Here is a 23,291-nt window from a genome sequence, read left to right as displayed (position 1 = left end):
TTCCCTCTGGGCCGAGTCTCATCAAGTACCCTACAACCACCGCCAAGAACGCAACCCAACGACCAGCAGTTCAGGTCGAATAGCTCTGTGTAACAGGGCTGTGCGATTACGGCTCATCCAATAGATGACCTAGATAAATGTCTCGTAGGCGGTCTGTGTCGTACGGCTTCTACCTCTCTACATCGAAAAGGGCTGACGAATTATGCAAGAGAGTTGGATAATCAGTCGGTCGATACCAATATTTCTTTGTCCTCCTCTGGTTCTCAAAGCTGTCTCTATGGCCCTCCAAATCATTCATCTATCGTCGGTAGTCTCAAAAACCCATCCTAAACGCCGTTCTAGGAGGTAAGTAAACCGTAGCGGCCATCGCCTTCTTACCATTCACCAAACTCCGAACTTGTCAACAAATCAACCGCCACGTTAATCATGAGTAGTTCACTCGCTTCGTAACAAAACATTGCCCCGTCGGTCCGTATCATCAGATAGCTTTCGGCTGCTCGTCATATTCTTCGATCATCCACTTGACAAATTCTTTCCACTTCTGCTCCCAGTCGCTGAATACACGGTTGTATTCAGACTTTGATAGGCAAGCGTGCTCCAAACTCCACAACGCCAGTTGCTTCCAACCAAAAAGGCCCATGTCAGCCTTACCAACCAACACTTGGTAGAAATCATGAGATAGAGAGGATCTGTTAAGCTATGTTAGCAATGTTCGTCGTCTGTTCTGTCGGAAGCACCTTACCTAAACAGTGTACCATTGTCCGAGCTTACCGTGCAATGCACATTGTTGGCAAGAAGCTGATACATTGTGTGACCGCTGACGCGAGGCGTGAGTCCCAAGATCTCATTTGAGATGGGACACAGCTCGAGGCAAACACCGCGCTCCTTCATATGCTGCATCACATAGGGGTGCTTAGCTAGCGCGAACCCATGCCCAATTCTCTTCGATTTCAACAGGAGGGCATCAACAAGGTTGCCATCTGTATCGGTTCCCATATCTAGTGTCTCGCCACAGTGAAATAGAAATGGAATTTCAACGCCATCTCTGTCGCAATCCTCCTGGAACTTCAGGAGCTCGGGGATGAAGTCCTTGATGGGGCGTCCTTTGGACTCTTCACCAACAAGGTCGAAACCTACTTTGTCGTTAGGATATAACTTTGGGGGAAATTTATTCTCTTACCTGCAATCCACTCGGGCCAGATCTGTTTAAATTTAAGGCACTCTTTGAGAGCAGCATCGATCTGCGCTGGCGCAAATGATCGAGGTGTACAGTAAATCACTTTCAGACCACCAAAGAACTTTCCTTGCTTTTTCATGTCGGTCTGGAAGTTTTTGACCTCTTCGATTATCAGTTCCATGATGCCTTTGTTGTCGATGAGCTGAGTGCCGTCATCGCTCCAGAGTTGGTTGCTAGTCATGAAGTTGGGCCGGATTTCAGCGTAGCTGATGTTGTCTTTCATGAAATCCTCCAGACATAACCGAGTGTACCTTCGATATGCTGTCGCATAGTTGAAGAGACCCTTCATCATACGTGTCCGCCCGTTGAACTTTTCCCAAGCCCTATGCTACGTTAGTGTCTGCATACAAAAGGTATAGATCGTGAACGTACCCCGATGCAGTCTGCAAATGATTATGCGCCTCCCCCTCGTGAAACATGAGCTTCTCGAATAGCCACTCATCAACATTGGTTGAATCTTTTGCATAATATCCAGGGAACCTGTCAAGAAAATCTCTAAACCGCATCGTCTGCCGAGGTTGATATGCCTCTGAAAACAAGTCGCCAGGTGTTTCCTTCTCTGGGCTCAATAGAGAAAATTGGATTTCACATCGATCAAAATTAATAAAATCATTGTCCGAAACAAGGGGTATATCGCTGGTGATAAACATCCGGTCCATCTCCTTTGCAAGATTGAGCAGGACTTGGGGGGCAAGACAGGCGTTGAAATGAATGTGCAAGTGACCACCCTTGGGCATATGCTGCGCTACGCGGAACAAGGACGTTGAGTCGATGAGATGCTTGTTCGATAGAAAATGATCTCCAGGAAAACGAGGGTGCTGCTGGCCACCATAGCCTGTTCGTGGTGCGGCCTGAGCATATACATTTTCCTCATCCTCACTCCTCAGTCTCTGAAGGATGGCTTCTGCTCGTCTCTCTGAAGGAGTGCTGCGCATGCGGCATCCATGGTCAAAATCCAGAGCCTTCTCTCGCGCTACCATCTGTTGTCGCAACTTGAAGTACTCCCCAACGACTCCAGGCTCTTGCGTCACGGCATCAGTGATTTCTGCCTTTTCAATAAGAACACCTCGTGCCAAGATCTCAGCATCATGGGCCTGGATGTGGTTCCGCGCAGCCGCGGCATCATCTAGAGCTGGCTCTCCCATCCGAGAAATCTTTGCGCGTTTTGATAGACGAGTCATAAAATCGGTATGTGAATGATCCTTCCTATGGTGCTGATCGTAATCGTCCTGAGCTCCTTCCACTGGCTCTGTCCTTGAGCAGAGCGCGCCCATTTATGTTGGAGAAGCGGATAGCCAAAGTCTGTAAGATTGGCTGAGTAGAGAGGTAACAAAGGAAGCGCCAGAGGCAGCAGAGGCGCAGTCATTCACGGCTCGTCTAAGAGAGCCGTGGCTGTTTGCGGTGAATGACTCCAAACTCGATAAAGCGCGGCTCACAAGCCAGAGCCAGGTGATGGTCATTAGGTAGCCAACGGTGGGCGGGGACAACGGCCAGTGTCAGTCAGTAATGTGCTTTCGCCAAGGTACCTCTGGATGGCTTGGGTCCGTCCGTCTTTGTCTCGTGAGGGAGCTGTTGGTTGACGGGGAATCAAGTATATAGATATTCTTAGACAAATACTCAGCTTTCATTCAGCTTAAACTTCTGCTGGTTGGAAACAAGGTCGGCAGTTTCATGTATTCAATCAATCAACCAACATGAAATTTGTTGTTGCTTGTTACAAGTTCCAAGGTCTCGGGGGCAGTGCCCTTGCCTTAATCAAGGCTGAATGAAGGCTGACCCCAAAGTCCCCGACCTCGCTATACCTTAGTAGGTAGTAAGTAATAAGGGAAGATCAGGCACAGAATCAGGCTGCGCAAGCGCTGGTTCGCTGCATTTGAGTGACTGCAGCGACTGGCAACGCGCTAGTCTCACTTCGGCTCCAAGTCACAAGCCTAAGCGCTTAGCCAATGGAACCTCAATAAAACGGTACCTGGTCACCTCCTCCATCTCACATCCTACTAAGATAAGCCCAAGGTATTGTTCAATTATTGGGCCAAAATACTAAGTAAGATCAGAAACGCCTCATTAGGCTTCTAAGGAAAAGGCAGAGCATAGAATATCAGATCAGCCATGGTCCTGGGCCTCAGTACTAGGGTGCGGTGTTAGGTCTTACTTAAACATAACTTTGCACCTTTGCTTCAGCCACGTCATTTATAGGTACACTTCAATTTGTTACAATCGCGTTTGTATCTTTCACTGTTTTCTCACAAGAAGACCAACAAGCCCTTGAAGGGCACTGCAGTCAACAGACTCTGGTGATTATGGATCCGTTTTGATGCATATCCTTTGACCTATAGTCAAGGAAATCTTCTATTGCCGATGTCAGAGATGGTATCAATACCTCAATCAAGGGGCCTGCAAGCCTTCCCCGCACTCCCGAACCCGTGGCATCATATAAAAGCTCTATACATTTCGCCTTCATCATTCAATTCTTACCCATACTAGGGGAAGCAAGAAAACTTAGGACCTCTATCCTAGGTGCTGAAAATTTCTAGGCAACTCTACCCTAAGCTTAGAGGGCTCAGGGCTCAGGTTTTCTTGCTCCCTGAGGCCATAATAAACATATGCAGCCCGTATGTGCTGGCAGTTGTTCAACCTTTTTTGGTCATGCGTGGAGTCTGAGCCCAGTCTCCTCTCATAAAGATGATGCCCTCAGGCAAAGTAGCTCTTCCAGAGTACTCCCTCAAGGTCCTCCAATTGTTCTGAAGTGAAGTACTGGATAGTTATTAGTAATGATTTCCTCTGTAATCATCGGAAGGGGGTAATACCTTTTGATCAACTGTCCAACTGTCCTGTCGTGTCTTCTTGAATTCGCTCAGAATTGTCTTTGTCGCTTTACCAACAACACCAGGATCAGCAGCAGCCTTGCGTGCCAGCATTGCTAGTACTTCAGGCATCCATTCAGGTGGAGGGGTTGCATAGGGGAACGCCTCGATCAATGCGCCCAGCCCAAGGATTGCAGCATGACGTCTTGTGATTTGCTTATGAATGTCAACTGGGGTATCTGTCCCAGCAAGATGGCGATTTCGCTTCGGCATGGGATTGCGTTCCAGTTCATCTTCAAAGCGAGCCTTGAGACGTGCAATCGTAGGGTCGCGGATACGGCGGGGGGAACAACGTATCATGCCTGCGAGCGTGGTAGATGCACACGAGCGCACTTCAAGCTGTGCATCGCACAGCATGTCAGACACAGCGGTAAAAAGTGCTTCTCTTTGAGCGCTTCGCGTGAGGAAAATACGCCTAAAGTAGATGACCTGCATATTGACCAGGGCCCGAAGCCGCTGGTGCCAACTGCTCGACGTCTTTCCAATGCGAATGAGTGCATCGATGAATTCTGTGTCCTCGCCATCTCGGAAAGGAATGTTGGGTAAGTGACGGTATACGTGATAGGCAAGTCTCATGAGCTCCGGGTCTTCCTTGACATCCATCATGTGTAGTAATTCTTCCATAAAGGGGGTGGGGAAGAAAGGCACGAGCTGAATACACTCGTGGGATGATAGTGTACAATCGAGCCACATAAGTACGGTTTTAGAGCCCGATGTATAAGAACTCGGGGTCTGCTGACCAGGTGTTCTCTCGTGTCGCCATTTCTCGAGTCGTTGGAAGACGTCTTTGATAGTGGCTGAGAACTCTTCCGTTGGTTGGTAAGGCCTGATGCCGGTTGGCGAAGCAGCCTTGTTTTGTTCGAGCAGATTGCCGACGTTCTCGAATGACTCGTGATATCGAGTCTTATAGATGACTGATAACACGCGGCCAATAGCCTCACGTACTGCCTTGTAGGGGTGATCGATGTGGGCGAGGAAGTCATCAAGAATTGCTTGCTCATGTCGGAAGTGCCAACCACCGTCCGCAACAATGAACTCCAGAAGTTGAACCTTTGATGATTCTTTGAAGGCCGCGTTTGATGTCATGTCAAGTCGGAACGCTCTGAGAGTATCCACAATCTCGTGCGATCGACGTGGGTCCTTGGAGTCAAGAACGAGGTGAAGACAAGTGAGCCAGTATTGCAAGTTGTCGGGTGTCAGGTCGTCTGCAAAAATATTCAGCATGAACGTCGCAGCATACTCCCAAACGCGATTTCGGATTTCTGGGGGGTCGTCACTGGAGCCAGCGAGCAAAGCGCCCATGATTTCCGAGGTCGCTCGATGCTGATGCTTGTCGTTGCCATCACCAAAGACCTCCTTTACTAGCTCCTTGACGTCGTCCAGAGTGACCAATGTTTTACCATAGTGCATCAGGTCAAAAACGTGCATCAATAGGTAGACATTGCTCATGCGGAACCTATCGGTCGACGCGTCTCGCGGTTCTTGCTTTAGATAGTCAAAGCATTGGGATAGCCACTCGCGATTCAAGATCCGGCCCATCTGATCTCTCACAGCAGTTTCGACATCATCGTATGCATTGAAAGGTAGAGGCTTCGCTCGGTAGGCTGTGAACTTCTTGCCCCATACTAGCCAGCCAGGGTGATCAGCATCCACCATATACTCAGCCTCTTCGGGCTGCTTGAAAGCCTCAAGGAAATTGTGAGTAAATTCAGCGTCACCCTTTTCGACAGTAACTTGGATGCGATTTCGGTCCCCAACTTCCTTCTCAAGGAGATAGTTGCGGTACTCATGGCCATAAACGGCTCTCATATCAACCGCTGTGAAGACTGATGTAAAAGCGCTCAGATAGTAGCCACGAAGCCCGGGATGAGGGTCATTGGTACCCTGAGCAACGAGTTCGATAAACTCAGGGGGCGCTAAGGTGTGGAATCGCAGACACAGGTTGGTCGCAAAGATTGCACATCGAGTAGCGATCTTCCAATGGGCACCCTTAGCACGCTCTGTCAATTCCAAGCCCAGGGCAGACTTGGAACTCTCGACTCTCGTCCTACGTTGCATAATAAATTGATGGCGACTATCAATAGCTGCAGCGACATCAGCAGCAGGCTTGATTGTATCCAAAATTTCATCATTAATGACAATCATGCGTTCAAAGGGCTTGCCGAAGTCAATCAGAGTGTATAACGCTGACGAGCCCAGGTTTTGAATGGAAGGCTTGTCAATACCTGCAGTCTCGATATACAATCGCATGGCTTCAGGGGCGAAGCGCCAATCTTTGAGGAGAGTTCTCGAAAGAGACGTGAACAATAGAGTGTACATGCCTCCCTTGATTCGGTCATGGTCGTTCGTTTCAATTGCTTTTCTGAGACGCTCAAGAATAACAGGAATCACTAACGGCTTACCGCCAATAAGTGACTTCAACGACGAGTCCTGAGCGCTCTGTGCAACTCGTCGCACATCAGCATAAAGCGAAAGACTCGATTCGGCAAGATCAAGCAGCAACCGTTTGTCAAGTTCGCTCTTCTGCCGCGATGAGGCGTTATGTTTACGTCGCAAAAGCTGATACGCCTCAGCACGCTTGATGAGAAGAGGTCGAGGATAGACCTTCCTCAAGCCTTTGATCTTGAAGGCGGCAATGTCAGATTTGTAAAGTCGAACATGTCTCTCCAGGGGATGAGCAGAGCGTTCAATGCCAACATCAGTAATCCAGGTACGATAGGCGGCGTACAGGGCGGTGAATGAATTCACATCATCTTCTTGGTTCTCGTTAAGGAAAGAGTGCGTTTTGGTCAGTAGATGACCTAACTCTTCTCGTAGATCGTGGATTCTGCTATAGGCAGGGTCGCTGGATTTGAGGGCATAGCCTGCCTTGTAGCGGAACTGAGGCCGGAGTTCCTCGTCCTCGGCAACCTCAGCAAGAGGGTCTTCATCAATCATCATTTCGTCGTCATCTTCGCGAGCCACATCGTGGTCTTCCTCTGTGTTTCCGGTCATGATACCCGCAGCACGCTCAGGGTCGAACATGGTGGCCATGCCTGACGTGACCAGGCGGATTTGCTGCATAAGCCGAGAAACCTCGTCAGACCACTCCTTGTTCTTGCCAGTACGGCTCACTGGTGGGTTGTCGCTCATGAGCGATTCCAATTGATCTTTTGCAGACTTTGTTTGGGAAGCAAAGAGTTCAACGGCAAATTCGATCTCGGCAGGAGATGGCTGGTGCCACCGAATACTGAGATCGGCCGGGGCAGTTGTCTTTCCCCAATCATCGACATCGAGACCACGTTCGATGACCTCGGGCTCATACAGAGCGTGATCGATGGGATAGGTGTGCGTCAAGTTGAGCAAGAGATGATGTATGTAATTGGAGACCAAAATAGTGGGCAGACCACGACATTTCTCCTGCATGTATCCCGCAATGCCCAAGAGCTCATCTTTGTATTTTAAGACCTCACTTCCGACATGGACAACTGCCATGGCAAGCATGCTGACATACCAAACCAATGCCCGATCTCGGGGCAAGTAGTCTGTTCCACTACTTCGGTCGGACGCGGCGTTGTTATAGTCAATCTCGTTGCGAATATTGACAACAAGCATGGGAATGAAGACCTTGAGAGTTTTCTCGGGGTTGACCTTGCAGAGCGCATTCAAGATCCATGCCATTGCATCTCGTGCTTGATGGACCACGTGGCTTGAAACAAACGTTGCCACCTTCTCCAGAGCCATGTCGAAAAGTTCCGGCGACAAAGATGCAAACAGGGGCGATAACGCAGCCGGTAGAGCGTTGATGACATTGTCTTCAGGGGTGCCGCCACGGACTTGGTTTGCGTCAGGCAAATTCTCCAGGAGTGTGAACACTTTCCCGAGAAGTGTCAGGATGAACTCGCCAAAGCCAGTAGTCGATGATCTCAGAATACTGGCCTCGTCTTCGTCGCTGAGTTCGTTTTTATAGTCAAACTTCACATTCTGGCCTTCACGCTCCATGCGATCCATTTGACCTTGGACCCACTCCATGGCTAGTTGGATGTGGCTTCCTCCTTCCTTGACCAATGGTACCATAGGAATGCTATACGCGACACTTTGAATGAAGTTGAGCGTGTATTGGGTCTTGTTGAGATCATTTGCATCGATACCAGGGAGAGCCAAAGCCAAAAGAGCCGTGATGTGACATCTATAACCCTTTTGCTTGGACATGATGTTGGCAATCATCTGTAATCCATTCAGACTTGATGTGGTTCTATGCACCTCCACAAGTCCTTGAAGACTGGGGTAAAAACGCTGCAATGCACCGGGCAAAACCAGGTCCGGTTCGAGATATGCAAGTCCTTGCAAGGCGCTGTAGTAATAGTACGACACGCGGCTGCTTTTGGAGAAAAGACCCATGAATGTCACTTCTTTGAGTGCCATCACAAAACGCTTTTTCAACCCATCATTGATTTTACGATCCTCGGGAAGATCCAGTTCACCGCTCTGCTCGCGATTCCATCGGGAGACGAACGCCTCGGTGAGGTAGAGGGTCAACTGACCAAGCATGGTGGTCCACGAGCCTTGGTTGGAGGGGTGAAAGAAAGTATCGATCGACTCCATAAGGCCTTCCAAGTGTGAGATAATAGAATCATCTTCTTTTAGGCAAGCCGGAGACAAAGAGCTCACGATCAAGCGGGATATCATATAGGCCACTGGATACTTCTTCTTATCTTTCTCAACATAAATACCTGCCCCAGATAGATAGTCCAGAGGAGTATACGGCGAATTGGCTTGGCCCACGGGGATTTGTGTGAGCCTGAGAATGGCCGTGAAAATGAGGTCGGATTGGTCCTTTGAAAAGATGCCATGGCTTCCGAATGGGACATAGGAGCAGGCTATATGGTCTCGAGCAATACGAGACAGTAGGTCAATGAAAAAGATATCAAATGATTTTGATCGATTTATGATAGACCACAAGTGGAAGAGCGTGGGGAAGACATCGGCTGGTTGAGACTGAGGTTCGTTGATGGGAGCGGGGTGACTTGGCAGCAAAGCATTCAAAACTCCCACTACGATGTAGGCGTTGGGCAGCTCATTAACACTGAAGAATGGCAAGAACTCCCCCAGCATCGCTCGGCGTTCGGAAGGGTCGAAATACGTGTGGACATGTGTGCACAGCTTGAGCAGCTGTTTAGCGGAACGCTTGCGGTTGCTCTGGTGCGCTGCGACTTCTGAGGGGAGAAGCCATGCTTTGATTTCGTTCCACAATGGCCTCCATTCAAGAACGAGATCTTCACCGGGCTTCAAATAATGATTCTTCCTACAAGATGTGAATTGATGTCATCAAAATGTTGTCAGCACACGTACCTTGTGAGAGTGAGGACCATGCGCAAGAAGCGGTCCGAGGCGGTTGCATCTAGGCCGGGAGCCAATGCAAGGGAATAATAAAGTTTAGTTAGCTTTGCTCTCTGCTCTCTCGTCATCTCAAACTTGAGGTTGAGCCATCCCTGGAGCTCCTTGGTCCAATGGAGAGCTCCTGGGGAGAAGTCTTCCGCTCTAATAGCAATGTATAGTTGTTTGAGGATGCCCTGCAGAGCAGCATCTCGTTGGGCTTCTTCTTCGACTTCAAATGGGAGCTGAGAAAAGTATGCAAAAGTTCGGGGCCGATATCGTTTCTTGTCGTCTTCATCGGTCTTGAGGTAAGGAATACCCGGGGACGTGGATCGTGAGATGGGCTCGTATGGCAGGAAGTTTGCTAGTAGGTTAGATGCAGTTGTAGACGGCATAGAACCGTGAGAACCCGAGGGGCGAGGACCAGTGTTCTCATCCATGGCGGGCAGGTGGGTGCGAGGGTAAGTAATGAAGTGATCGATAAATGATGCGATTCACTCGAACACCGTCGGGCAGCCGAGAGCGGGCGGCTCAGCTCAGCTGGGCTCAGCGCAACAGCTCAGGCGGGACGTTTATTGAATCGCAAGGCGGGGCGGCGAAGGACAGGTGGTGGGCATTGAGCTTATTCTGAAGTCGACGTCGATATTTGCAATCAACATGCAGGACGTGGCGACCTGGACCTGAGAATACTTTCAGAGTTAGGCAATATATGCAAAGGCAAAAGTAGAAGTAAAAGTGGGAGGAGTTGGAGGATTAAGAAGCGGGCTGGGCGACCGTAAATGGTGATGGATGATGCAGCAGCAGTAGCCTGGCGGACACATCTAACTGCACCTAAGGTTCTCAGAGCTCCAGGTTCCACTTTTCCGGGGCCAGTACGCGCGCATCAGCCCCAGAGAAACGAAGGGGATTTAAAACCGACGGGACAGTTGATCAGGAGCATGTGCAAGATATGGATCGTAATCAGTGAAGCCTACCTAGGTGGGCTTAATTAAATTCAGGGTCTTCACTGTGACCTATAGCGTGTTTCCTTCGATCTCAATGTTACATTGCACTCTGTCGCATCGCCTTGATTCTCTGTTCTTCAGACTCTGTATGCACAGCAAGTCCCCCTTTATCGCTGTATGCATGCCACTACCAAGAAGTGATTGTCATCCGTCCCGTCGTAGGTCAATCACAAAGGAAGGGTTCAGAGGGTTAGGTACGGGAATAACCATGGACTTGAGCGGTAATACGCAGAGAATCACCCCGCTTGGATTTTGAGGCTTTCCGTGATCAACTGCTCAACTTCATTTTGTAGCTGACCGTCGAGTGAAACCTCCAACCCTTTGTCCCATTACTCGACCTTGCTTGCTGTCCTTAGTAACGGCAACTCGCATTTGTGGCTGATTGGTTCCACTTTGTTGGTGTGATTCTTATCCCCCATTCAAGCCCGAAAAACGTCAATGCTATCACAAGCGCAGCGTGTGATGGTGATACTGCTTCCCCCGAGTACTATGGGCCAAGCTGAGCCGGTTTGTGTTCTCGTCTCTTCTAATCAAACACATTCATCCAATCAGTTTCCATCCCAGTCAAAACGAAGACGGGATACCCAAGACAGCGGGACAACGTTGTCTTCCACCTCAATGCTAAAGGCTCCAATAGGAAATTATGCAACACGGCTTGAACAGTATGCTTACTCTTCATTTCTCAGAAATGGCCAACTGATTCGTAGGCATGACATCCAAAACACCGCCACCGGTCGTCCGAAGTAGTCCGAAAGTACCGCGTCAAACACGCAAGCTTCCTTTGCCTAAGCCAGCTTAAAGCTCGCTTTGCGTGTCAACCATCACACTTCTTATGATTGCGTTTCTTTGTTACTGCCTGCTAGATCTATAAGCATTCACTAGACAGGATAAAATGCTACGTTGCACAATAGTTAGATGGACAGAACTATACATCCTACTAAGCTCATGGTCAAAGACCCCTCAATCTTTGACCCAGCATTCCCTAAATGTAATCATACACTCAATCCGGTCAGCATTATCAAGTGCCCCACCATGTGGAAGGGTCCTCCGCCCGTGAAGAGGTGCCATTCCGGAGGAGGAAAGGCTCCACTTCGCCGTGTTTCCGGCTTGAAGTGTCCGTTCTCACCAACTGAGGCGCCAGTTTCATGTTCAGAGTAGATTAGTGCTTTCAGGAACCAAAGATGTGCCATGTGCGAAGATAAGTCCGTTCAAGGACAAGGTATATTTATATTACAATCATCACTATCGATGTATCAATATTCGAACTTGTGACCATATATATCTTCAGCCTGCGCATGAGAGTTGCTTCTCCGGCGGAAAATCTTGTCTGCAAAATTCCGCACACTAATGCTCACACGTCTTGTCGGTGGCCTGTCTGACTTGATGTCGAGGGTCTCTAGCGGAGGTCGTCCATCCTCGCTGACACGCGGCGTCACAAACCGCTTGACAAACCCGGCATTGTAGGACACCGACCTTCGACGTGCGGGTATGTCCGATGTGCAACTGTCCAAAGAACTACTTGCCGGGCTCGTGTTGACATGCGGTAGTTGATGTGAAGGATTAACAAGGGAAAGGCTTGGGCGAGCAGGGAATGTCTGCGCTCTCTGCGGACCACCACCATTGCTAAGTGTGCGTTTTTGCAACGTCGATGGTGTCCTGCAGATTCCCGATCCAGGCAATCCACTTTGTCTAAGGTTGACCCACGATGCCGTTGCAACCATCAGAAGTTTGATGTCTTCTGGCACCACTTTCGTCAATCGTGACTGAATTTCAGGTGGATTCGAGACGATCCAGTCGCTGGCAAGCTTAGAATCTAGTGGTGTGCTTCGAGTTGGAGGATAACGACCACTTGAGGTCGACATGGTATTATAAGTGTCAAAGACGTCCAGCGTATTTGACATTAGGGAACCCATGATTGGGTGCCGTCTTGTGTCGGGGTGTATCATACTAAATGTCCACTTGACTTCCGTGGGTAACGGGCTCGGTGGTGGTGTCTGTTCGCCAGTATTCTTAGGCATGGGGGATGTTGGCGTCGAAGTCTTCTTGACCCATCGTGCCGTACTAATTCGTCCTCGCTCGTCGACTCCAATGAACTCATATGAGCCATTGGCCATCAGACTTGACTCCCAGGTCGATCCATCTTCCATCACGATTTCGGCGGACTCGTCACCCATTTGGGGAAGTGGGCTAATAACTGCAACGACGTCCCTTTGGTCAAGCGAGTCTTCGGTATCGAGAGATCCTGGAGATGCTGGCGTGTCATAGTCCTCACTGCGAACAATAAGAAGATCGTTCATGCCAAGGGCTGGCTTCGTATGGAACAGGTGAGGGCAACGCTTGGCCATACGAGGTACAATTTGAGAGCCCGTGATGAGGCTGGACGGTACTACATCAAATGCGGGTATTGGGCGCTTCTCGCCGACTTCTTGTAATTGAAGGAGTAGTCGTGGGCGATGGACCAAGCGGCGTTGTCTGGCTCCTGGTCGAGGTGCTGGGTGTGCAAGAAGAAATTGTGTAGATTTTCTGAAGGTGCGCTTCCTCCTCCTTCTTCGAGGTGCTGTGGATGAATCACTTAGATCACTTATATCTGAGCAGGCAGCAGAGCCTTCGTCTTCGCTCTGAACCTCTGACGGTGGCAGGTCGTCATCAGTTTCCGGTTCACGAAACCGAACCGACAGATCTCGCCGAGGCATGTACTCAGACTTAGGTCTAGGGCGAGAGGTCCGGCGCACTGGCGTCACTGTAGTCACGGGGGGGAGTTTCTCATGGTATGACATTGGTCGGGGTTGTGGTAAGAAAGTAACGTCTGCTGATAATGGCCTTGTTGTTTTATCAGCATCTGACCGGCGTCGAAGCGCTGATCGGAGGAAGGGCAACGCTCCTTGGGGCGCTTGTGTCTGTCGATTTGTCGAGTACTCGTGGCCGTGAAGGCTAGCACCAGCATGGAGAAACATGATAGCCAAGCCAAGTTCGGGTCGAGCTCATGCAGCAGCTCAATCCAAGGTGTCGTTGATATTAGACAGAAGATCAACTCTGTTGTCAGATATGGCTGAGTGAAGATTGATGGCGTATATAAACAAATACAGAGACCACCAAGCGAGGCAGGTCAAGTTATGATATGTGTTTCAATGGTTTTCAAAGCCGAATACGCAGCTAAAGCACAGGGCGTGATCGAGCAATAAAGTAACCGATCTGGCGGGATGTTAAGCCGGGGAAGATGTGGTCCGATGAGACCAGGATGAGCGAGATGGGATGATACGGAAATGGTCGACCCGCCGTGGAAGCCAGCACTTGGACAATACACGAACCGGCAGATGACGAGATGTTGGGTGAGGTGTCAAAAGATAAAGAGGTTGGCCAAATATCGTCAGGGGAGGTAGGTGTAGCCCTGCTTAGTACGGTGGATAGGAAGAAAGTTGGTATTATAAGAGACCGCGCGCAACTCTGTGTATGAACTGATCGCGTGGGGTCTGTCAAGTATTAAAGTCAGCTCTGAATAAAGCGGTCACCGTAAAAGACGGACGAAAAGCGAAAATGGTTGAGCGGCGGAAGGCTAGCTGTAAGGCGTTATGGGCTCATGGGTAAGGTGAAGATTATACGGTCAAGAAGACAAGGACTCGAAGCGGTGGAAGACACTCGCGTGTATATCAGAAGCAGACGCGATGATGGGCAGATCCAGGGGTCAAGCTGGGGTAAGCAGTGGCTTGCCTGGGCCGTCATGACATGGCCGTCAAGAAGGCGTCAACGGAATCCGCCTCAGAGCCAGGGATAGGGCGGTCAAGCCGCTCAGGCACAGCTCAACGATGCCGCGAGACTCCATCCGCTAATCAATAGAAGGGCCAGGGGTAGAAAGAGCGGCGCCGGGAGCAGCATGCCGCAGACACGCGAAAACAGGGGACAGAAGAAGCGAGGTCGACTTACGTATTAGTGCATGTACAGCATGGAAAAGTGTTGAGTCTGGAGGCTAAAGACCCAAAAGGTGAAGTGAATTATTTGTGAGGCTGGGAAATAGAAAAGCGTAAGTGAATGGGAAACAGAACGAGAAAAGGAAAGGAAAGGAGAAGCTAGAGAAAGGAAAAGGGTGGTAAGATGAATGAGTGAGGCCGCACTGGGATCGGCGGGTTGGATATTAATTAGAGTCCAGGTGGTGACCTCGAGGACTCAAGCTGTTACTGGTGGCTGCCGTTGTCCCTGTCTACTCTATTGGCTCGAGATGTCTCTGGCGGTTTTGCTTTTTGTTTGTGTACCGGTACTTTGGGCTTTGAGCGTTTGGACCAGCTGGCTGGTTCCCCAGGATATTTCCTTTTTTTAGTAACCAGTCCTGATGATCGCAGTACAGTGTTACTGTTTTGTTTTTCACTTAAATTCCCCTATAAGTCGATGTCGTGTGCCAGTCGAGTCTGTGTCACCAGATCGAGGTCTCCTCTCTAGCAGCGATCCTAGTCTCTCCGATCGAGGAAGCAGGGCCAGACAGTTTCTGTGAGCGTCGAGGGATCAAGATCGAATAATGTCGACGGGGGAAGGAAATAGCAGAAACAGTCATCAGTTGTTGAGAATAGGCTGGCAGATACCCTGCTCTCTCAGTCCATGCTCTTGCTTTAATAATCCTTTTTTATGTTAGCGGCCCCAAGTGCTGGAGCCAGCATTGACCTTGAAAAGCATGGGATGAATTTTTCTTCTCTTTCTCTTCTTCCTTCTCCCGCGTCTTCCACCTCATCCTTGATATTAGTGAGGTGGGGGGGCGGGGTCACTAATCCATGAACACGCCCGATGCATCCATCCTACAAAAACCTCATGCGACTGATGAGAGGCATGCATGCCGCTGCCCGCTCAGTTCAGCCCAGCCAATCTGGATCAGGGGATCAAATCGATATCTCGCAACACTGGAATGAGTGTCTTATGAGGTGAGGTTGCCCTACCTCACCAGAGCCAGGGCCTTTCAGTCAATGCAAGCTGCGGCACCTCCCGTACCAGATTGGTCCGAGCTGGGAAATAGATGGACGCCAACCCGAACACGAGAAAGGCTGGTAAGCCAATCGAGTTAAATGAGACATGCAAACAACATGATTCAGACTCGTGAGCTCCTCCTAACTTTATTAGTGCTGTTCCTGTTATTAAGGCTGCCCTCGTGCCTCGACATCTGCTTGCTGTCCATAACGGTTTAACATAACTTTGTCCCGTTGAACCGGGAGTGATAGGGGGGATGTCAGACCTCTTGACACTCTTAGTGGCTGATCCACTCTTCTGGTTGCGGTGTTGCGGTCACAGAGAATGTAAGTTTTTACGGTTCTCAACCGCGATTTATTAGACAAATCCATCAGTCCATACATCCACATGTAGTATCAACGTAGTATCGGCTCAAAGTCAACTGCTCCGCGGGGTTACGGAATCACTTGCTACTGGTCAGCATCGACATTTATGGCAACCATTTGTTCACAGAGCGGGGTGCGTCGCACATTTTAGATGCCGCGATCATGTAAGAGCCTCAGTCTGAATTCAAGCGTTCAAACAGGTTCCATGGACCAGGTCCCAATTCCAAACGGAGTACCGGACATCACATTGCAAAGTTTACCTATCGTAGCAGCTCTTGCGTCCACCTTTCTCCGCAGATACGTCCTCAGTTACAAGTTCAGGCCAGATCATGAATCAATCTCTTCAATAGCGGTCGAGTAGTTGCATATCAGACCTAAGCTTTCGCATGCAGGCAACGACAAGGATAAGATCGTGCATGCATGTACATACATATCGCCAACTCAGAATCCTAGACCGCCTGTCTGTCAGTGAAACGAGCCAATTGCTAAATGACAACAACTACGAGCGCCGTTTTAATGGTCTGCTTTATCGTGTTATTGGGCTTTTGTTGGGGTGCCAGTTGAAGCTATCGTTAATTTTTTGTAGTCTCACACCACCTAAAACTCATCTTCGCATGCAACTCTCCCAGTATCATCTGGTCACAATAACAGCATGTTTCAAGCATTAAGACATCTGTTTCGGCCAAACTGATATCTCTAGCACTCGCCAATTCATAGTATTGGCACCTCACGTCATCCATAAGCCCAATCGGCTCCTGACAGCAATAACTGCCAGTTATCCCACAAAATCGTGTTGGCCCTTCTTATATTATATCATGTTATGTGATGTTGGGTCATAAGTTATTTGAGACGTGAGATCTATTGTTGTCGAGAATCGTTCCCCTACGTAACGTCCAGGGTTTCTGAGACTATTTTCAGTCCTTTCCAGGACTTAGCACCCTTTCGCCAATCATTAACAGAACCACCATTCTAGCCGGCCACACGGAAACTGGTAAAAGCGTAATTGGTATGTTCAATCCATGGGGATATTTTCTTGTCGCTAAATCTCTGGAGCAAAGGAGATCTAGAATGGGTCCGAATGCTAATGGCTGTCATGAAGCCTAGAGCAATTCGATTATACAGCAAGATATTCTTCACTCATCACGGATTGGTCTTTTTATTGCAAGTTCATGCGATTCAACGACATGATATCGTACCCTGGCGTTGAAAACACTATTCCCATCCTCAAGGTACAGGTACTTTGCCCCATCCAGTCATTCTGGCCATCCAACGTCAGGGTGATGATAGCTTACTGAAACACCACAAACTCAAAATCATCTCACTTATCACAAATTTTTCAACGGATCCCTTGCCCTGATCCATCATTCAAGCGCGCGGCTGCGTATCTCAGATCAATCAATGCCGGGCAACATCTCGGGAATCGGCAATTTTTACTTGTCCGATCCGTCCAGACGTTTCGGATGTCTCGGTACTGATTATCGAGACTACGAAATATTGATCAGCTCGCTGTTGTGGGTTAGTGATCATCTTCACGGGAGCCTCGGGACAAGGATGGGGCAACCATGAGCTGAGATTTGCATTTCAAGCCTGAAAACATCGTCAGCTGCTCAAATCATGCTGTTCTGATAGGATGGTCCGTAACATGCGGCTCAACCCCCTCCAGTTAGCCAATGCAGCCCTACTCATACTTTAGCTTGTATTAGGCTGCGTTTGTGTGCCATGATGTGGCAAGAATTGTTTGAGTAGGTGTCATCTAGCTTTCGTAAACTGACAACAAGGAACGCAAAACTTTAATGAATGAATAATTATTTGTCAAAGGCACGAAAAGCCTGAATCTCCATTAGAGTCATTTGAGTTTCGGCCCCTTATTCTAGGATTTGTCGACGTTAGATTGCATATGTAACGGTTCCCTTAAGTTGTCAACTGTCCTTTGGGCTTTCGAGCAAGTTTGTCAACAACAGAATGCACTTTTTTGCTGAACCCTGTCACTTCTTGTATTTGTTACAAGTTCTGAAACGGGGGAGGGGGGATAAATCGCCGATTAATAACAATATGACCTTGGCTAACACGATACGTGAGGGATAACAAGATATCTTAGCAACTTTTAGTGCGAATGGCTGTCTTCTCTGATCTGGATGACTCACTTAAAGAATTACACATATTATCTGCAGGTAAACCAGCTGAGACAATGAGTTCCGAAGGGAGGACTGCAAATTGCCATATCTTTGAATAATTGCCTAAATAAGTTCGACATTCATACGGATACATCGGGAATAGCCCCTTGGTGATGACCGTTTCACTTCCCATGGATCTTCAAAATCCGGGGTAATTCTTAGTCATCGAGCCGCTAACCTGTAAAACTCCCCCACCATGTTCAAGCTTTCACCAACATCTAATCGCATGCATCAACACTAATATGCTTCAGTTATACCGGTAACCTACATGTACACCTACCCACACGAACCGCAGTCGCCATGATTCGCCAGCACTTTGTCGCGGCGCGCAGTTCGCAGCATAGAGTCGCCGCATTGGCACTCTATCGAGCACTCTTGAAAACAGCATCCAACGTGCCCTTACCGCATCATCTCCATCCTGGTGGGCAGAAACACCCTTTAACAAAAATAGTGAGAGAGAGATTCGCCAAGAATAAGCCACTCACCAGCTTCAGGCTTCTTTACGACTCAATGGCTGCAGGATATAAGGTTTGAGGTTTGAACAGGATTCGGTATACACGGTCTAATGTTCTGTTCAGTTCCTTACTTTATTAACGAAAGGACGAGATACAAAGTCGCCCGAGCACTCTGAAATACTTCGACATCTCCGCAAACGAAACTTCACGGCCAATCTTTCCCGTCTAGAAGCCCCCTCTTACAAAAAGCCACCTCGTTCGAAGCAGCGACTCAACCCTCCACTTTTCACCAAAGTCTCTGCCCCTGATGAGCCTGTTAAATACGAACCAACTATCCGACCTCTTCCAAAAACTGCATTTGTAGGCGAGAGAAAGGTGCCAGTTACTGGTAACACTGCTGAGTTGCTATCGTTCGTCCGAATTAAGAAACCACAGCCGAGAGTGTTCTCGCGGGCAATTAGTAGAAAGACAACCATATTTCGACGGTCTGTTAGAACTCTTCTGGGAGTTTCCACTAAGGACATCCCGAGGGCTCGATTAGACGATCGATGGGACGCCATGATGGACAAACTGCTACTTGCGGAAGGCTTCACGGACAAAGTCGTACGGGATGGGCCACTAGCTTCATATCACTTCACTGCGACTCTGACAAAAGCTTGGTGGGATCAAAAACTTATGAAGATCACAAACGACCAGACGGCTCGCGCTAAAGCAGTGAGCAGTCTTATTGAAAAGGAAATCGCACTGGTCAAGGAAGAAAAGAAGAGTGGCGCAAAGCCAACTGATCCTAAAGTAGCAAAGGAGACTTTGGATACAATCCTAACAGAATATCGCCAAAAGCAGGCCGAAATGGAACGAACGAAAGACAATTCATTTGAAGACCCGTTCTTGTCTGAACAATGGGTCACAAGGGCACAAAAATTAGAGGATGAATATGCCAGGAAGTATGAAGCCAGAGTGGAAGACAGTGGTAGACGTATCTCGTGGGCAAAGAGGCAAGGGCTGGCCAAGAAAGAGAATACTCTGTTAGGGGCGGTGGAATCTGACAAAGAAGCTCAATTTTTCAGTCAAATTGCTACCATGCGAAGAGGTGGCCAATAAAAGGGTCTGTAATCATCTTCTTTATTTATACCCAGGTCCTGTCATTCATAGCGGAATTAGAAAGGATATAGGTATGTACAATATTAGAGGTAGATGGGATATGATACGCTTTGTATTCAACTTTTAGCTGCAAATGCTGTTTAGATCGTAACTTGAAATGCACAAAATTCCTAAAATTGTATGCCCAAAAAATCCACATCATTCATCAACGTCGTCATTCTGTCATGATACATGTTCTTAGACAGGCTCTGCCTCCAGCTGTCTATTAGACCTATTCGAGTGCGCGCGTGGTCGAGTAATCATCTTCAACGTCTTTTTTCCCTCGTTTGCGACTTCAGCCCAACTCTTTAACGATTGGAGTGAGGGCACAGATGGTCGGCGTGTCTGGTCCCTGTCGATGCTTGCGAGGTCGGACCGAAGAGTTCTCGGGGATGACATGGTGGAAAATGGCATTGAGAAGGCAGGACTACTCGGCTCTGACGGCGCTGGCTGGGGTTCAGGGGTCACCACTCTCGCATCGGGTTGATCAGGCTGCCTGGACAATTGGCCCCATTGAGGTCCTTTTGCAGAGTCCATAGGAAGCGGGTTGCGGTCCAGGGCTGGGCTGCTTTGCAGAGGTGTTGGATTTGTCTCGATGCTATGTCGAGAGAATACTGACGAGGACATGCTGCTATCCGTGAGGCTTTGGTCACGGTTGAGATTCGGCGTTTCACTTCGAGACGGTGTAATTGGCAAGGGGAGCTTCGAGCCGGATCCACGCGAGCGCAAAGCATAACCCGAAATATTGGTGAAACTTGGCGATCTCGACGTCGGAAATTCGATTGAACCTCTGGGAGTTATGTCATTCGGGGGTCGCGGTGAGACTCTTTGTCTTTGGAGTGGTGAAGCCCTCTGCTCTGGTGGGAGACGCTGATAAGACCGAGACCATGGCTGAAAGGCTGGCCTTGCCGCTGGCGTAACCGGCGTCGACTTCGATTTTGGTGACGACTCAAGCCCAGGCCCAGATTCAAGATTCGTTGTGCTGCTTCGGTAGGGTCGCGGCATCGCCATTTTGCTCGAGGGCTTACTCGCGCTACTCCTCCTTTTGGCATTATCTGCCTCTAACATATGACACCTATCCTCCATATCTTTTAGCTTCTTTTGAAGCAGGACCGCAGCCTGCTTATGTTCGTCGACCTCGCGCTGGACTCGAGATTCGTATGTTCTGTCTCGTCCTTCGAGCTCAGCAACCTTTTGTTTCAAGTGATCGTTCTCTTTTCGAAGACTCGTCAATGTCGTGAGCTTTTTATCCCACTTGTCTTCGACCCACGATATTGGCCTTTTACAACACTCTCCATGATAAATTTGATGAATTCCTCCGAGCATGGATAGTTTGTCATCGATTTTGTATGCGTGTAATCGGTTTTTGGGGTTTGGTGTGATCATCCGAGCAATCAAGTTGACAACTGGCCGGGGACGAACTGTTTCTTGGCCCTCGTAGGTAAACATAAAAGGGGGGGTGACCAAGGCATGAGATGTAAGCTTTTCCAGGTGAGCATTCAGCTTCTGCTCTCGCTCACGAAGCTGTTCTTCCTGGGTATTCCTGGATGGGTATCTTAACGCTTCGTCAAACTCGGATAACCGAACATTATACAGAACGGTTGCAATATTTAGAAATACTAAACCAAGTGAGTAGATATCTGACAACTGCATGCTGGAACCGTTGTTGGCATACAATTCGGGAGCTCGCCATCTCTCAGTTCCCGGTACTCCCTCTGTCATAGTTTGATCCTGTCCACTAACATCTCTCGAGACGCCAAAATCAGCAAGGTAGACTCGGTCTGCCTTGAGCAGGATATTAGATGGCTTGATATCGAGATGCCTCACATCATTCTGGTGGCAATAGGCCAATGCGCGAGCAATGCAACCTATTGTATTGCGTAAGAATTCGAGTGGGCATTTTGTTGTCGAGTGGAGAAGCTGATCTTCAGATGATTGCTCTATGGCACTTAAATCCTTGATGTCTAAAGCATCTAGCCTCTCGAGGATATCTTCACGATCCCCTTCTCCCATGCGCAAGTATTCTAAGTCTTCGAGGAGAGTGCTCAAGTTACAGACGGCAGCAGGCCAGATGAGCAGGCATAATTCGTGGGCTCGAGGTGCGTATGTGGCAACCAATTTGACGACATGGCGATGGTCGAGTTTCTGCATAGTCAAGCTCTCCTTGCGCAAATCGTCGATAGTAAACCCGCGTCGCCGTGGGATCCTTTTACGTGCAAGACAGACAGACCCGTAAGAGATCTTCTCGACGCGACCGAATGCGCCATATCCCAGATCTTCAAGTTTAGCAAGTTTTGTGTCAAAGCGCTTCGCATCGGGGCCATTGAAGAGCGGTTTGTTTCTGCGCAGCCAATGTCAGCATCGAAGGTGTGCGCAGCTCATCGGCTATGAATAGCTTACATGCCGGGCCAACTATCATCATCATTCCAGCTTTCTATGATGCTAAGCTCCTGGAGCTCGCGCTCAGCCTCCCATACACGACCATAGTGCTGGGTCGGACCTGTTTGCCCGACTCTGGTCCATCCCCGGGCCCAGTCGCCCATGCTGAGGGACGCTGAAGGTAAAGCAGATGTCGTCGGGGGTGCGGTGGTGGTTCGCGAAATGGTAGCGCCGTCAAAGTAAAATAGGAGCCATAGTGTGACAAAGCCCGATATCTATATGGTTAGAGGGTCAACAATGACTGACGGAATTTGGCGGAATTGATTTTCTAGATAAAAGAGAGCAGGCCAGGCGCATATGCTGAAGGTGCTGGTGTGAAGGTGAATGAAGAGGTTATGAAACGACAGAATAATACTAAAGTCGTTTGTTGGTGGGTAGGAGTCCCGGGCCCCTGTCGCGAAAGTGGCAGTGACATTTTGGTGGCCTAGGTGCGTTCAGCGCAAAGCTGGCCCATTTAGGACTACCCTGAAGCAGTGGAGGGTCTTTGAGGGTTGGACAGCAGCTAATTGATTAAAGGACACAAACTTCTGGTGCATGGATAGTCTATGTAAGTGGACGAGTGTATACATCTTCTCTGATCCTACTGCACGCATGAGACTGGATACAGTTGGTTCAAGCAATGGTTAGCTTTCTCTGTCTTGCATTTACATATCAACTTTTGGTCCCGCCCAAATTCATCCCCCGCTTTGGACACTGCCTCAGTGGGTCAAACGTCGCTCCGATCCGCTGGAACCCCACTAACCATTTAAGGCTGAGCAATGACCAAGCCCCTCTCATGCTTGATGCCTTGGTGCAAATGCATCTCATAGATTGTTCCAGAGAGTAGAACAGTAAACAATGTCTTGTGTAACATTGAAATAGTTGCCCTTTAAACCCAAGCACTTGTAAAACACCCCGGTGGAAAGACAACGAGCAGTTCCAAAGCCTAGTTTTCTGTTCCTGAACGAGGTGCCTATCTTGATTGATCATCACTTTTATGACGCTAGTCGATAAGCAGACATTGATCGGCATTCGAGATCCTAGCCGATGCACAGCCCTCTTTCCCCTTCACCACCAACCCCAACATCATCTCACTTCTCTGCCCCTATCATTCCGCCATCATTTAAGTATCATCCTCGCCTTTGCTCCGTACCCTCCGCACCCTCCGCAAATCCCCACCCCGGCATACGGAGCATAATCGGCGGAGCTCCGAGCTTCATCCGGCTTCACCGGAGTCATACAGTCGTTGTCCCGGCAGTTACATTTGATCATGCCAAAAAATTCATAAACTCGAATTATTTGTGACTACGGCTGATTATCACATGACTCATA

The 23,291-nt window shown here is 48.9% G+C and overlaps 5 protein-coding genes; 1 reads left to right on the top strand and 4 right to left on the bottom strand.

Moving 5' to 3' along the window:
* Positions 1–478: 478 nt before the first annotated feature.
* FFUJ_04626 (related to CECR1 protein) lies at positions 479–2,511 on the bottom strand (the record flags this gene model as incomplete). XM_023572066.1 has 4 exons in its annotated part: positions 479–689; positions 743–1,133; positions 1,181–1,560; positions 1,610–2,511. The coding sequence occupies 4 exons, from the start codon at positions 2,509–2,511 to the stop codon at positions 479–481; spliced, it is 1,884 nt and encodes a 627-aa protein (XP_023426259.1).
* A 1,417-nt stretch (positions 2,512–3,928) lies between these two features.
* FFUJ_04627 (related to Mms19p) lies at positions 3,929–9,896 on the bottom strand (the record flags this gene model as incomplete). XM_023572065.1 has 3 exons in its annotated part: positions 3,929–3,991; positions 4,045–9,385; positions 9,433–9,896. The coding sequence occupies 3 exons, from the start codon at positions 9,894–9,896 to the stop codon at positions 3,929–3,931; spliced, it is 5,868 nt and encodes a 1,955-aa protein (XP_023426258.1).
* Positions 9,897–11,713: 1,817 nt separating this feature from the next.
* FFUJ_04628 (uncharacterized protein) lies at positions 11,714–13,414 on the bottom strand (the record flags this gene model as incomplete). The annotated part of the gene is made up of 1 exon (XM_023572064.1): positions 11,714–13,414. One exon carries the CDS (start codon positions 13,412–13,414, stop codon positions 11,714–11,716), a length of 1,701 nt encoding a protein of 566 aa, XP_023426257.1.
* Positions 13,415–18,246: 4,832 nt separating this feature from the next.
* Positions 18,247–19,502, top strand: FFUJ_04629 (uncharacterized protein; the record flags this gene model as incomplete). XM_023572063.1 has 2 exons in its annotated part: positions 18,247–18,474; positions 18,525–19,502. 2 exons carry the CDS (start codon positions 18,247–18,249, stop codon positions 19,500–19,502), a joined length of 1,206 nt encoding a protein of 401 aa, XP_023426256.1.
* A 237-nt stretch (positions 19,503–19,739) lies between these two features.
* On the bottom strand, positions 19,740–22,084 carry FFUJ_04630 (uncharacterized protein; the record flags this gene model as incomplete). XM_023572061.1 has 2 exons in its annotated part: positions 19,740–21,882; positions 21,942–22,084. The coding sequence occupies 2 exons, from the start codon at positions 22,082–22,084 to the stop codon at positions 19,740–19,742; spliced, it is 2,286 nt and encodes a 761-aa protein (XP_023426255.1).
* Between the last annotated feature and the right edge of the window lie 1,207 nt (positions 22,085–23,291).

Source organism: Fusarium fujikuroi, chromosome FFUJ_chr02, assembly GCF_900079805.1.
Source record: "Fusarium fujikuroi IMI 58289 draft genome, chromosome FFUJ_chr02".
Classification (NCBI taxonomy): Eukaryota; Fungi; Ascomycota; class Sordariomycetes; order Hypocreales; family Nectriaceae; genus Fusarium; species Fusarium fujikuroi.
Note: the sequence above shows the minus strand (reverse complement) of the source record. Positions and strands in the feature narration are given on the sequence as shown.